General features: G+C 44.4%; 2 protein-coding genes across 3 annotated transcripts in view; one reads left to right on the top strand and one right to left on the bottom strand.

Annotated features, from left to right (window-relative positions):
• Positions 1 to 16,319, bottom strand: part of LRRK2 (leucine rich repeat kinase 2) — a 151,397-nt gene that overhangs the window by 2,522 nt on the left and 132,556 nt on the right. For both annotated transcript variants that reach the window (XR_012156822.1, XR_012156823.2), the window contains exon 50: positions 14,305 to 14,610. The gene's annotated coding sequence lies outside the window, so the exon portion shown is untranslated. The remainder of the gene's footprint in view (positions 1 to 14,304; positions 14,611 to 16,319) is intronic.
• Positions 1,330 to 5,984, top strand: LOC140905321 (zinc finger and SCAN domain-containing protein 32-like). Its single transcript, XM_073328439.1, has 2 exons — positions 1,330 to 4,381; positions 5,342 to 5,984. The coding sequence occupies exons 1-2, from the start codon at positions 3,820 to 3,822 to the stop codon at positions 5,485 to 5,487; spliced, it is 708 nt and encodes a 235-aa protein (XP_073184540.1). The 5' UTR covers positions 1,330 to 3,819; the 3' UTR covers positions 5,488 to 5,984.

Below are 16,319 nucleotides of genomic sequence, written 5' to 3'. Positions count from 1 at the left end.
AACATAGTAACTTACATTGGGGTTTTTTTTGCGGTCACCAGCACATTTTGCCATCTGAACCTTGTTTTTACGGTTACTAATGTTAACTGGTTTCAGAGTAACAGCTGTATTAGTATGTACTCGCAAAAAGAAAAGGAGTACTTGTGGTTAACTGTTACTTTCACAGGTGCTTGCTTGCATTCCCCCTTGCCTATAAAGGTAAAGTCCACCAGAACTGAAACTGTACTAGACAAATACATTTGTAAAGACTTATCCTGAGACCTGCCTGTCCAGTCATGACTTATAAGTAAACCTGTTAAGTGGTATTTAATTTATTCCCAATGTATTCAGCATATACCATGCAGAAAGTGAGACACAAATTGGTTGTTTAAACAATGGGTCAGTTCTTTACGATATTTGAGATAGTGAAGATTCATTCCAGTATATAAGCTGTTTTTTGTGTCCCACTTTTCCAATACTACTTCTAAACAAGTGAGAAGAGGGCAAATCTGTTTTTTTAAAAAAACCTACTTCATCTGAAAACAACTCACGTAATAATGCATCCAGTGAAGTGAGCTGTAGCTCACGAAAGGTTATGCTCAAATAAATCTTTAAGGTGCCACAAATCCTCCTTTTTCTTTTTTTGGATACAGACTAACATGGCTGCTACTCTGAAACCTGTCACATAATAATGAATGTGTCTTTTTAGTACTTATGTCAGACCTTAAGCAACTGGATATGCAAAGGAGAATTTTCACTTTTTTTTAAAGGAAGTTAGTAGCCCTTTTCCTTGTGCAAACAGGCTTGAAAATGCAAATGATCATGAAACCAATTGCTCAGGTTGAAAGAAACAAGCAGCTGGGTTCCACTTCTGCCCCAGGCACACAGGTGCTGAACTAAAGAGCCCAGGCCCTGCCGCATTAAGATGAATCAGTTCCAGTTGGAGTATACACCAAAATGGCAGTCGCTCCTGCATTTCTCAGGCTAGCCCTGTGTATAGTTGCGGGACTATGGTGCACGCAAACTGGCAAAAATGTTCCAAAAGACAATGACCCCATTCCCCCCCACCCCCAATTCAAAAATATCAGGGCTGGTTCTGCAAAGTAAGCCAGCCACGGGCCTGAAACGCCTGACAGGAATTGCTGCTTTCCCTCCCCAAACATGTCACTAGTAGCAGAGTTCCGTTATTACAGGTGAGATTTCGGAGTAGTAGCCGTGTCACTCTGTATTCTCAAAAAGAAAAGGAGGACTTGTGGCACCTTAGAGACTAACCCATTTATTTGAGCATAAGCTTTAGCTGTAGCTCACGAAAGCTTATGCTCAAATAAATGGGTTAGTCTCTAAGGTGCCACGAGTCCTCCTTTTCTTATTACAGGAGAGGGCACCCTACTAACGATCATGCTGCTGGACCCTGCCATTGGTGCCAGCGCTCTCCTCGAGCTGTCGGTAGGGAAGGAACTGGATGTTGTGTTAGGCAGAGCGTGTCTGAATAGCTGTGCCCGAACACCCAGGCTGTGCCCACAGTAAGAGAACTCAAACCAGCACTTCTTCACTGGTACAGCTCCTTCTGGGGGAGCCAGTGATTACACGGACCCATGTCTGCAACCCCTGTGCAGGGGTTGCAGTCTCTATTCCAGTCCAGGGGCTATGGAAAGGCCAGAGGGGAGCTGAAGGCTCCCCTGTCACCTGCACATGGGCAGGGTGGGTGGATTTCAAACCCCCAACTCCCCGGCAGCAACTCTGTGTAAAGCCCACTTAGTCGGGCTTGATGTAGGGTGGCTGGGGGGAAATTCACTTTCTAAGTGGAGTTTCACTAAAACAGAATTAACCATAAACAGGCTTTACTGTGCTATTGACACTGGGCATCACAGCTCAGTGTAACTTCTATGTAAAAGTAACTAGCTCTGTACAAGTCTAGCAGAATTTCATCATATTATATATTCTTGACACCTGTTTAAAACACAAACCACACTAGAATCTATAGATTTATCATATGCCCTATATGGTAACATTCCCTATTGCTTTTTAACCTTGTTTTTAAAGGTTGGGGTGTGGCTATAATGCTCCAAGCAGCCCTGGAGATCAAAAGCCCTTTGCTTATCTACAGATCAGATTAAGCAGCTGCAGTGGCAACACTGGCTACCCACCTAATGCCCCTCAACAGGGGCATCCAAGTGTTTTACAGAGAGTTGTTAATAGTGGTGTCTCCATTTTAGAGAGACAGAAACTGAGGCACAAAGGCATTGAGGGCATCTGCGCTACAGTGTAAGCCCAGAGTTCGAACACAGCCTCAAGCCTAACTCCCCTGCCTTCCATCATCTCACAAATTGCGCTAACTCAGGCCCTGGATCCAGGACCCCACAGAGACAGATGGCCCAAGCCTGAGAGGTGCACCTTATTAGCTTATGTTAGTAAAGTCTTGAGATACCATTTTAAAAGAAAGGCCATTAGGAAAATTTGAATCTGTTATTTTATATATGTTATGTACTTTGCTGCACCAATCTCTGCTTGCGACTGTGCTGAACCAGCACTGTTAAGCCCTCAGCCGTGCACACGTACAAGAGGCATGGATTTTCTAGATCAGCAAATGTCTGGCCAATCTAAAATAACATCAAATATAAATATGAGTGGATGAGAAACTACAATGTGACCAAACAAGATACTAAGTCAGTATTAATAAATTCAGTGGGCATGTGGTAAGGGTATTACTTTCTTGTAAAATATCATGATTTTGAGCACTGTATATTGCTCTGCCAAAGTGTTTAGGAATAATTTTAAAAGGTGTTTGTTTTTTATATATATATTCTCTGATTTCCTCCCAGTGTTATCTTTACAAGGTCTCTGATCTCTTTTTGTGTGTGTTGCTTTTCACCGTTTAAGTTAGGTAAAGAAAACATAACTCAGCTATTCTGGTTGCCTGATGAAACTGCATAAGCAATTAACACACCACTAGAAGAATGTCCTTAAAATTCTACATCTACTTACATACTTTACTGGCTTGGAATGTTACAGCAAGAACCATCAAATTATTGCTGTTTTCCGGGTGGGACTGTTAAGGGGCCCCTTCTCCCATGCTAAGAAAGCCCTAATTTATCCCATAGGCCCCAATTCTGTAAAGAGAACCATATGAGATTATCCCTGTGCACCTGTCTGGAGCTCCCATTGGAGTCAGTGGGAATGACTGTGCTAAATAAACTTGTAGTCAGTGGGGGGCTAGGCAGAAGCCAGGATCTACCCATGCAGCAATCTTTGAGGGATTGAGGCCTTAGTGGTCAATGCACAGTGTGGAAATAACCCTTACAGTTTCAAAACACTGCACAAGGGGTTTAGCCATATGATTTCCAGAGACTTTAATGGGGTTCCCCTGGCTAAAATGCCATCCAACAACTTGAGCATGGAGAGGAAGTTTGTCTCCTTATCTATCTGTCCCCTTGAATGAAAAAGTGAAATGAATGCATAATGTCCTGTTTTACACACTTAGCCCTGGTCTACACTACGAATTTAGGTCGGATTTAGCAGCGTTAGATTAGTTTAGCCCTGTACCCGTCCACACTACAAAGCCATTTTTCCGACTTTAAGGACTCTTAAAACCGGTTTCTATACTCCTCCCTGACGAGTGGATTAGCACTGAAATCGACCTTGCTGGGTCCAGTTTGGGGTAGTGTGGATGCAATTTGACAGTATTGGCCTCCGGGAGCTATCCCAGAGTGCTCCATTGTGACCGCTCTGCACAGCACTCTCAACTCAGATGCACTGGCCAGGTAGACAGGAAAAGCCCTGCAAACTTTTGAATTTCATTTCCTGTTTGGCCAGCATGGCAAGCTGATCAGCACAGGTACTATGCAGAGCTCATCAGCACAGGTGACCATGCAGTCCCAGAATCTCAAAAGAGCTCCAGCATGGACCAAACGGGAGATATTGGATCTGATCGCTGTATGGGGAGACCAATCCATGCTACCAGAACTCTGTTTGAAAAGACGAAATGCCAAAATATTTGAAAAAATCTTCAAGGGCATGAAGGACAAAGGCTATAACAGGGACCCGCAGCAGTGCCACGTGAAATTTAAGGAGCTCAGGCAAGCCTACCAAAGAACCAGAGAGGCAAACGGCCACTCCGGCTCAGAGCCCTGGACATGCCGCTTCTATGATGAGCTGCATGCCATTCTCGGGGGTGCCCCTACAACTACCCCAGCCCTGTGCGTGGACTCCCTCAATGGACTCTCACGCAACGGGGATGCGGATTTTGGGGACAAAGAGGAGGAGGAGGAGGTTGAAGCACAGCAAGTAAGCGGAGAAACCATTTTCCCCAACAGCCAGGAACTGTTTCTCACCCTGGATCTAGTACTCTCCCAACCCAACGAAGGGGGGCTCCCCGACCTAGAATGTGGAGAAGGGACCTCTGGTGAGTGTACCTTTTGTAAATATAATACATGTTTTAAAAGCAAGCGTGTTTAATGATTAATTTCCTCTGAAGACTTGGGATGCATTCGCGGCCAGTACAGCTACTGGAAAAGTCTGTTAAAGTGTATGGGAATGGAGCGAAAATCCTCCAGGGACATCTCAATGAAGCTCTCCTGGATATACTCCCAGAGCCTTTGCAAAAGGTTTCTGGGGAGGGCAGCCTTATTGCGTCCTCCATGGTAGGACACTTTACCATGGCAGGCCAGCAGCATGTAATCTGGAATCATTGCATAACAAAGCATGGCAGCGTATGGTCCCGGTGTTTGCTGGCATTCACAGAACAGCCGTTCTTTATCTCTCTGTGTTATCCTCAGGAGAGTGATATCATTCATGGTCACCTGGCTGAAATAGGGGAATTTTATTAAGGGGACATTCAGAGGTCGCCGTTCCTGCTGGGCTGTTTGCCTGTGGCTGAACAGAAATCATCCCCACTGTTAGCGACGTGGTGGGGGGACGGGTGAAGAGATCATCCCAGATAATTTTGTGTGTGGGGAGGGTGGGGTGGGAGGTTAGTTCGGTTTGTGCTGCACATTAACCTGAAAACCACAGCCCCTCCTTTTAAATGGCCAACCCTTTTTAAAGGGCAAACCCAACAGGTTCTTGGTATGTGAAATGAGGGTGCTGCTGTTTAAAACCATTCCCACATGTTAGGAAGGTTAAAGAAGCCAAAAGACTGTGGCTTACCATGTCTGCCTGCAAACTGAATTCTGTTGCCCGCAGGCCCTGCCTGTGTGATCTCTCACACCATACCGACAGGCCCACCATATAAGAGGCAAAATGCGACCTTGTGAAGAATGCACATATGTAATGTTAACAGCTTGGTTCACCATGAAAGAATCTACCCATTGTTCTCTAAAATGTCTCTTTTTAAAGACTAATCTCCCTTTTTTCCCTCCCGCAGCTGCAAATGTTTCATCGCTCCATGTATCATCTCCATCCCAGAGGCTATCAAAGATTAGAAGCCAAAAAAAAAATGCACTCATAATGAAATGTTCTCTGGGCTTATGCAGGCTTCCCATGCTGAAAGAGCCCAGCACAAGACGTTGAGGGAGACAATGTCAGATCCAGGAAAGCACAAAATGAACGCGAGGACAGGAGGGACGAGTGAGAGGAGAGGAGGGGCAAGCGCGAGGACAGGAGGGACGAACGAGAGGAGTGGTGGCGGCAGCGTGATGAGAGGAGGCAGGATGCAATGCTGAGGCTCCTGTAGGATCAAACTGATATGCTCTGGCATATGGTTGAGATGCAGGAAAGGCAGCATGAGCACAGAACGCTGCTGCAGCCCCTGTGTAACCAACTGCCCTCCTCCCCAAGTTCCATAGCCTCCTCACCCAGACGCCCAAGAACGTGGTGTGGGGGCACCCAACCACTCCACCCCAGAGGACTGCCCAAGCAACAGAAAGCTGGCATTCAATAAGTGTTGAAGCACAGTGTGGCCTTGTCCTTCCGTCCTCCCCTCCTCCACCACCCCACCCGGTGCTTTCCTCACCCCTCCCGAGCTACCTTGGCAGTTATTCCCCCATTTGTGTGACAAATTAATAAAGAACGCATTAATTTGAAACAATGACTTTATTGCCTCTGCAAGCGGTGATCAAAGGGGGGAGGGGAGGGCGATTGGCTTACAGGGAAGTACAGTGAACCAAGGGGGCGGGTTTTCATCAACAAACAAACAAACAACTTTCACACCGTAGCCTGGCCAGTCATGAAACTGTTTTTCAAAGCTTCTCTGATGCGCAGCACGCCCTGCTGTGCTCTTCTAACCACCCTGGTGTCTGGCTGCACGTAATCAGCAGCCAGGCGATTTGCCTCAACCTCCCATCCTGCCATAAATGTCTCCCCCTTACTCTCACAGATATTGTGGAGCACACAGCAAGCAGTAATAACGATGGGAATATTGGTTTTGCTGAGGTCTACCCGAGTCAGTAAACTGCGCCAGAGAGCTTTTAAACGTCCAAATGCACATTCTACCACCATTCTGCACTTGCTCAGCCTACAGTTGAACAGCTCCTGACTACTGTCCAGGGTGCCTGGCTTCATGAGCCATGGCCTTAAGGGGTAGGCTGGGTCCCCAAGGATAACTATAGGCATTTCAACATCCCCAACGGTTATTTTCTGGTCTGGAAAGTAAATCCCTTGCTGCAGCTGTTCCCACAGACCAGAGTTCCTGAAGATGCGAGTGTCACTGTACCTTTCCCAGCCATCCCACGTCGATGTTGGTGAAACGTCCCTCGTGATCCACCAGTGCTTGCAGCACCATTGGAAAGTACCCCTTGAGGTTTATGTACTGGCTGCCTTCGTGGTCTGGTCCCAAGATAGGGATATGCGTTCCGTCTATTGCCCCACCACAGTTAGGGAATCCCATTGCAGCAAAGCCATCCACTATGACCTGCACATTTCCCAGAGTCACTACGCTTGATAGCAGCAGGTCAGTGATCGGGTTGGCTGATTGCATCACAGCAACCCCCACAGTAGATTTGCCCATTCCAAATTGATTCCCGACTAACCGGTAGCTATCTGGCGTTGCAAGCTTCCACAGAGCTATTGCCACTCGATTCTCAACTGTGAGGGCTGCTCTCATCTTGGTATTCTGGCGCTTCAGGGCAGGGAAAAGCAAGTCACAAAGTTCTATGAAAGTGCCGTTACTCATACGAAAGTTTCGCAGACCATTGGGAATCGTCCCAGACCCGCAACACTATGCGGTCCCACCAGTCTGTGCTTGTTTCCCGGGCCCAGAATCAGCATTCCACAGCAAGAGCCTGCCCCATTGCCACCAGGATGGCCAAATTGCCGAGGCCCGTACTTTGAGAGAAGTCTTTGTCCATGTCCTCCACACTCTCCTCACTGCGCTGCCGTCACCTACTCGCCTGCTTTTGGTTCTGGTTCTGCATATACTGCTGGATAATGCGTATGGTGTTTAGAGCAGTCACAACTGCTGCGGTGATCTGAGCGGGCTCCATGCTTGCCATGGTATGGCATGAGCAGGAGAGCAGAGTGGCAGTGGAAGCGACTGGTGGATGACGATGCTGACAGCAATATGGTGCTCGCATGGAAAAAGGCTCAAAACGATTGTCAGCCGTTGCTTTTGCAGAGGGAGGAGCAAGAGGTAGGCTGGCAGCAGACAGTGCTGCTGGCTGGGAGAGCAGCCTGAGGCAGAATGGCCCCCTCACAGATTGAATTCTCAACCCTGGGTTTAGCAGGCCAATGCTCAAACCACTGAGCTATTCCTCCTGCCAATATTCCAGGCAGGACTGAATCTCCATTAGACAAAACTTAAAGAAGAGAATGACCTGAGTCACACCCATTTATGTGCAGGCGCCCCGACAGACCTCACCGAGATCTGCCAGGAGCACCCATGTCTGCCCAGGCGCCCCGACTGAACTGAGCAAGGCCAGCCAAGAGCACCGAGGGAACAATGAGGACGGCTACTAGTCGTACTGCACAATTTGCTGCCACAAGGCAATGAGCTGCTGCTGTGTAGCAATGCAGTCCCACATCTGCCAGCACCCAGGGGACGTACGGTGAAGGTGACCTGAGCGGGCTCCATGCTTGCCATGGTAAGGCGTCTGCACAGGTAACCCAGGAAAAAAGGCACGAAACGATTGTCTGCTGTTGCTTTCATGGAGGGAGTGAGGGAGGGGGGCCTGACAACATGTATCCAGAACCATCCACGACAATGTTTTTTTGCCCCATCAGGCATTGGGATCTCAACCCAGAATTCCAGTGGGCGGCGGAGACAGTGGGAACTGTGGGATAGCTACCCACAGTGCAATGCTCTGGAAGTTGACACTAGCCTCGGTACTGTGGACGCACTCCGCTGACCTAATGGTCTTAATGGTTTTAAGTGGGGACACACACAATCGACTGTATAAAATTGCTTTCTAAAAATTCGACTTCTATAAATTCAACCTAATTTCGTAGTATTAGACATACATACCCAGTGTATATGTGTGTGCGCACTTCACAAGAGACCTGTTTAGCACAGAACTTAGATTCCAAAAGTTCTGAATTGTACAGAGGTGGACGTTACCGTGGGTCAGGCAATCGCTGTTTCTATTCCCTCCCCCCATGACAAACTTTGTTTTTTCACTGAAAAACTAAACGTTTCAGGGTTTTTTGGGGGGTGAGGGAACCAAATATTTTAGTTGAAAGTGAAATTTCTCTCTCTCTCTCATACACTCACATACACTTTTGAAGAAACCTCTCGCTCACTCTCATTCATAGTATGTTTGACAAAATCTCACCTTTTTCATCCCCAAAAATGTCAATCAGCTCTCATAGCTATCATGGTGCTCTGCTTGTTCCTTTGTAATTCAATTAAAGCATTTGGAAAGGAGCATGCAATTCATCTCATAGTCTCTGTTGTTATGGCAACATTTCCCTGGTTCTCAGAAAGAAACATGTTCAGCATTTAAATAATGTTAGTGGTGCTGAATTTTAGCAGGCTGCTATATTTTCAGTAGTAGTTACATTCTTCTTTATCATTAACATCATTACTGTTTAATTATTTTTGGGCACCCACGAGTCTGTTAAGCTTTCTAATCAACATCTGGCTGGTTTTTTCCAATCAAGTTGACGATTTCCCATTTCAATCCCCAAAACACATTGCATTCTTCTCTTAGCAAATATTGAAAATTGGACCCATACCACAAGAAGAAAATTCACAGCGGGAATCATCAGGTTTGTGTTTTACCAGCCTCTCTCCAGCTTTCCAGGAGGGTGCGCTAGGACAGGTCAGAGGCGAACATACAACAGTATTGGACTCATTGCAGATACAGCTATAACAGCTTGTAGTCCATGTGTCTCCTGAGTGGGGGTTAAAAACAGACCTGACCCTTAGACACCTGGTCAGTTACAACTCGAGGAATTTTGTGCAATCCAGAAAATACCTGAATACTCTGATTTTTCTCTCCTATTGAGCTGTAGCAAACTGTTTAAAAATGAATGCATTGAAGTAATTGGCAAAACTCTCATTGACTTCAACAGGGTCACAATTTCATGTAGGAGTTTTGCCTGAAAAAAGACTGACATTAGTCACTCTGCCAATAACCGAGATCTACTCACCTATACCCAAAACTCTAACTATAGCCCAGTGTCTTCTCTTATTGCCTGTTTTCTTACTTGAATAAATCTTAGTCACATACAAAAGAAACTGTCCTCACACTAATATACCATGGTCCAGATTCTGCTGTCAGTCAAACATCTGTATTGGCGCTGGACAGGTGTAACTAGAAGCAGAATCTGGCTCCGATGATTGTTTAATGTAGCATACATACCACAGGTTGCCATTCATCTGAATCGTTCTGCTTGGCTTCAGAACCTCATCATTTACGTAACAATCATGTTGATCATGCTCAATACTGATACCTTCACTATTTTAATTTTAATTCCACCAAGATTTCAACAACTTCCACCCTACCATCAACCTCAGACTGGACCAGTCCACACAAGAGGTCCACTTCCTAGACACTACAGTGCTAATAAGCGATGGTCACATAAACACCACCCTATACCAGAAACCTACTGACCGCTATACTTACCTACATGCCTCCAGCTTTCTCCCAGACCACATCCATTGTCTACAGCCAAGCTCTAAGATACAACCGCATTTGTTCCGATCCCTCACAGACAAACACCTACAGAATCTCTTATCAAGCATTCTTAAAACTGCAATACCCACCTGGTGAAGTGAAGAAACAGGCTGACCGAGCCTGAAGGGTACCAAGAAGTCACCTACTACAAGACAGGCCCAACAAAGAAAGCAACAGAACACCACTAGCCATCGCCGACGGCCCCCAACTAAAACCTCTCCAGCGCATCATCAAGGATCTACAACCTATCCTGAAGGACAATCCCTCACTCTCACAGACCTTGGGAGATAGGCCAATCCTCACTTACAGACAGCCGCTCAACCTGAAGCAAATACTCACCAGCATCTACACACCACACAACAAAAACACCAACCCAAGAACCAAACCCTGCTACAAACCTGGGTGCCAACTCTGTCCACATATCTATTCAAGGGACACCATCAAAGGACCTAACCACATCAGCAACACCATCAAGGGCTCATTCACCTGCACATCTACCAATGTGATATATGCCATCATGTGCCAGCAATGCCCCTCTACCATGTACATTGGCCAAACTGGACAGTCTCTATGTAAATGAATAAATGGACACAAATCAGACGTCAAGAATCATAACATTCAAAAACCAATAGAAGAACACCTCAATCTCTCTGGCAACTTAATAACAGACCTAAAAGTGGCAATTCTTCAACAAAAAAACTTCAAAAAGACACCAACTTGAAGCTGCAAAACTGGAATTAATTTGCAAACTGGATACCATCAGATTAGGCCTGAATAGAGACTGGGAGTGGTTGGGTCATTACAAAACCTAAACTTAATTTCCCCAATACTAATTTCTCCCTACTGTTACTCACACCTTCTTGTCAACTGTCTGTAATGGGCCACTCTCTTACCACTTTAAAAGTTATTTTTCCTCTCTTGGTATCCTCCTGTTAATTGATTTATCTTGTTAGACTGACCTCACACTTGGTAAAGCAACCCCCATCCTTTCATGTATTTATACCTGCTCCTGTATTTTCACTCCATGCATCTGATGAAGTGGATTAGTCTCTAAGGTGCCACAAGGACTTCTCGTTATTTTAATATAGTCTTTCAATGCAACCACTCCATCAACTCGGCTATCTCCTACATCACAGCTCGTATCCCTCTCTGATAAAGAGTAGCAAGAGCTGTTGCAGGCTTTCACATTGTACTCAAAGACCTGACCCTTTTCACAAGCCTGCTCTGCTACGCAGTAACAATGAGCAGTAGTTTCTCTTTCAAATAAATGGTTTCAGAGTAGCAGCCGTGTTAGTCTGTATTCGCAAAAAGAAAAGGAGGACTTGTGGCACCTTAGAGACTAACCAATTTATTAGAGCATAAGCTTTCGTGAGCTACAGCTCACTTCCTCAGATGCATATCGTGGAAACTGCAGCAGGCTTTATATATACACAGAGAATATGAAACAATACCTATTCCCACCCCACTGTCCTGCTGGTAATAGCTTATCTAAAGTGATTTCCAGCACAAATCCAGGTTTTCTCACCCTCCACCCCCCCACACAAATTCACTCTCCTGCTGGTGATAGCCCATCCAAAGTGACAACTCTTTACACAATGTGCATGACAATCAAGCTGGGCTATTTCCTGCATAAATCCAGGTTCTCACATCCCCCCACCCCCATACACACACAAACTCACTCTCCTGCTGGTAATAGCTCATCCAAACTGACCACTCTTCAAGTTAAAATCCAAGTTAAACCAGAACATCTGGGGGGGTGGGTAGGAAAAAACAAGAGGAAACAGGCTACCTTAGCCACTAAGTCATTATGCAAGGTAGCCTGTTTCCTCTTGTTTTTTCCTACCCACCCCCCCAGATGTTCTGGTTTAACTTGGATTTTAACTTGAAGAGTGGTCAGTTTGGATGAGCTATTACCAGCAGGAGAGTGAGTTTGTGTGTGTATGGGGGTGGGGGGATGTGAGAACCTGGATTTATGCAGGAAATAGCCCAGCTTGATTGTCATGCACATTGTGTAAAGAGTTGTCACTTTGGATGGGCTATCACCAGCAGGAGAGTGAATTTGTGTGGGGGGGTGGAGGGTGAGAAAACCTGGATTTGTGCTGGAAATCACTTTAGATAAGCTATTACCAGCAGGACAGTGGGGTGGGAATAGGTATTGTTTCATATTCTCTGTGTATATATAAAGCCTGCTGCAGTTTCCACGATATGCATCTGAGGAAGTGAGCTGTAGCTCACGAAAGCTTATGCTCTAATAAATTGGTTAGTCTCTAAGGTGCCACAAGTCCTCCTTTTCTTTTTTCAAATAAATGTTATTGATTAGATGTTTCATTTGGCTCTTGTTCCCTGCATCAGGGTACTATGCAGATTATCTATGAGAAATTATAAATGTTGGGCTTTTTAAATATTGTTTTAGCAAAAAAATTTGAAGATTACTATTTATGTATATAATATCTACAGTGGTTTAATCAGAGCATAAGAAAGATGAAGAACTTACATGAGAAAATAAAAGCAAAGCAATGTAGACAAGCTAAAGTAGCCCCTGCATTCACAAATTCCCCAGACAGCTGGTTAGATATTGGTCAGAAATGCTACGTATTATGCACTCTCCATGTCTCCTGGAATTGTTGTCAAGAAATTCTGTACTTCTTTGCGGTGCCAAAAAAATACAACTAAAATTGCCCATTTTATTTCCCTTACATCCCCATGACTCCTAACAGTGCCCTGTGCAAGCCTAATGGTGTCCACTATATAAAGATTAGACAAACCCTTGTTTTAAAATATCAGGTAAATCTGAGAAAAGTGATACTATGAGACAACACTGTTCAGGCTTGAATCAACAAATTTAAGAGAATTATTGCCAAGTCCTAGTCAGCTTAACTCGTGGGAGAAGTCAATGGGACAGCTCTCTTGTGTCGTGACTGCAGGACTGAACCCATAAGCAAACACACTTTGGGACAGATTGTGACCCCCCCATCCATATCTGCATTCGGAGGGTCTTCAACATATTGGTCTCCTCTCCTCTGTGTGGAACGGGGGCTCAGGTGCTACTGTGAGGATCAGTGAGCTGAGCACAGTTTTCTTTTACAAATGTTTCTGTAATAAATAATATGAATACACAAATATGACATTTGTTTCTGTTTGAGGGTCTTCAACTGAAGTGTTGTTGGGCTGATAGACTAGTTCTGGGGAAACAAATCAGTAATGGAAGTGAATATTTTATGATGATGGCATTGTAGAGATTTTTTTTTTTAAACTGAAGATACATACCTCATTTATCTAGCTAGTAGTTAGTTACTAAAATCCAAAACAGACAAATGTGTTAGTTAAAAAAAAATCACTGTTGAACAGGGTGGGAAGTTTATACAACATCATTCTGAGTATAGCCATTAACAGCAGAAGGTGGTCTATTGTTTGAGATATTCGCAGATTGACAGAGCCAGAAGAGTACCCAGAAGTTACCTACTATAGGACAGGCTCAACAAAGAAAGTAACAGTACGCCACTAGCCATCAGCCCCCAACTAAAACCTCTCCAACGCATCATCAATGATCTACAACCTATCCTGAAGGATGACCCGTCACTCTCACAGATCTTGGGAGACAGGCCAGTCCTTGCCTACAGACAGCCTCCCAACCTGAAGCAAATACTCACCAGCAACCACACACACCACACAACAGAACCACTAACCCAGGAACCTATCCTTGCAACAAAGCCCGTTGCCAACTGTGTCCACATATCTATTCAGGGGACACCATCATAGGACCTAATCACATCAGCCATACTATCAGAGGCTCGTTCACCTGCACATCTACCAATGTGATATATGCCATCATGTGCCAGCAATGCTCCTCTGCCATGTACATTGGCCAAACCGGACAGTCTCTGTGTAAAAGAATAAGTGGACACAAATCAGACGTCAAGAATTATAACATTCAAAAACCAGTCGGAGAACACTTCAATCTCTTTGGTCACTCGATTACAGACCTAAAAGTGGCAATTCTTCAACAAAAAAGCTTCAAAAACAGACTCCAACGAGAGACTGCTGAATTGGAATTAATTTGCAAACTGGATACAATTAACTTAGGCTTGAATAGAGACTGGGAGTAGATGGGTCATTACACAAAGTAAAACTATTTCCCCATGTTTATCTCCCCCGCCCCACCGCTGTTCCTCAGACATTCTTGTCAACTGCTGGAAATGGCCCACCTTGATTATCACTACAAAAGGTTCCTCCCCCCCCCCCCCCCCGCTCTCCTGCTGGTAATAGCTCACCTTACCTGATCACTCTTGTTACAGTCTGTATGGTAACACCCATTGTTTCATGTTCTCTGTGTATATAAATCTCCCCACTGTATTTTCCACTGAATGCATCTGATGAAGTGAGCTGTAGCTCACGAAAGCTTATGCTCAAATAAATTTGTTAGTCTCTAAGGTGCCAAAAGTCCTCCTTTTCTTTTTGTAGATACAGACTAACATGGCTGCTACTCTGAAATCGCAGAGAACAGGCAGTCATCTAGTAGTCGCCTTACTGGCCAGCAGGTGATGCTGTTGTTCCATGACAATGTTGAAAGTACATTTCCTCGCTGTAAGAAAGAAGGGTTGTAAAAAATGAAGTTTGGAAATCAGTTTGTCAGAATTTTAGCTCTTTTATTAAATGATTTGAAACTCATTAAAACCATAAAATCTATACCACATGCCCCAAATTCAGTTAAAATATATATTTTTCATTTACATTGGATGGCATGTATCGTCAAGTATATAATATTGCTATATTGTTATATGAGTGCTCAATGATCCTGATCAGGATCACTACTACACACGGGTATGTCAGTCTCTCTCTCTCTCTCTCTCACACACACACACACACACACACACACACACACCCTTTTTATCTATTTTTCAGTTAAGATTATTCTGATGAAAAATAATGACCTCAAATACTTCTAAAGGAAGAAATTCGGTTTTGGCCCTTGATATACGTTTATATATCTTTTATTAACCGTCTCAGGAGAAATGTAAGTATCACATTTTAAGTTAGACCACATGCAGATGGTCTCCTCCTCCCAAAGTAGAGTATAATTTGAGATGTATCACAGCAGGTATAATACTTTTTCGTTTGCTAAGATGCGATTCTACATACAGCTACTAAAAATGAAAAGTAGTAACCATGCCCTGCTCAGCATATTATATAAATAGTGATGCTGCTAATTCTACATCAATTCATTTAGTTTCTTTTCTACTTTGCATTTCTGTTTGGTTTTAGCTTATTAGGTACATTTTTTTAATCCTAAAAGTTGGATTCTACCAGAAAATACATAATAGGGACATGAGCATCTACTAGATTCTACCAGAAAAATACGTAATAGGGACGTGTGCATACAAATCTAAAAGTCTTGTCAAGTTAATGATCTGTCAACTACCAATGATGGTAACATTAAACAGGGAAAAGCCTTTTGATAATTGGGCTAGATTTTACTTTAGTGTTGATTAGCTAATATAGGCCTATAGGGCTGTGTTTTCAAAAATACCTCTGGGAGTTCGGGGCCCAATTCCTATTGACCTTTTTAATGTTATAAATCACTAGGAGCTGATGCATCATAAATTCACCGATGCTCAGTGGGAGCTGGGACACTGACTCCTTAGGTGCTTTTGAGCATTCCACAGCGGGGGGGGGGGCAGATTGCAAGGGGCTAGATGGAGCAAGGAGCATCTTTTTCTTGCACCCCCACAGAATTGCTGGAATTAAATAGTGGTTTGATTACTCAGGGAATGCAAGGGCTGACTTTAGGGCCTTGGCTGGCATTGTTATTGCCAAAAAAGGATCTGCCCCATTATGAACCAGCCAACGCCATACGACCTGTCAGAGCACTGTTGCAAGGCTGGTTCATGGGCCACATTCCTCCTGTCATTCCGGAAGCCTTGTGTCTATCTGAACCATGATGCCTCCCAGAGCTATTAGAGGGGCAGTGCACCTCTGATTACTCCCAACTTTCAAGGCACAGCCAAGCCCATAAAATATTGCCTTTTTCTATGCTGGCACATGAAGGTGGCCTTGCTTTAGGACATGACATCAATCCCCGGGAACTTGCAAATGCCTCAGAAATCACCTCCAGTATTTTCTGGCTGGACATAAAACTGGATTCTGCATTGTTTCTGAATGATCCACAGAGCCCTTTGGATTTCATATACATATTTTCCATTTGTCATATTGATGTTTGCTATATGTGCCACTACACAGCAAAGTAAATGTCAGGTGTTTCAAGAGGTAATTCCATTTTCAAATAGCCTTATT

Source organism: Lepidochelys kempii, chromosome 1 (genome assembly GCF_965140285.1).
Source record: "Lepidochelys kempii isolate rLepKem1 chromosome 1, rLepKem1.hap1, whole genome shotgun sequence".
In the NCBI taxonomy this organism is placed as follows: Eukaryota; Metazoa; Chordata; order Testudines; family Cheloniidae; genus Lepidochelys; species Lepidochelys kempii.
This window is presented reverse-complemented; position numbering and strand designations above follow the sequence as displayed.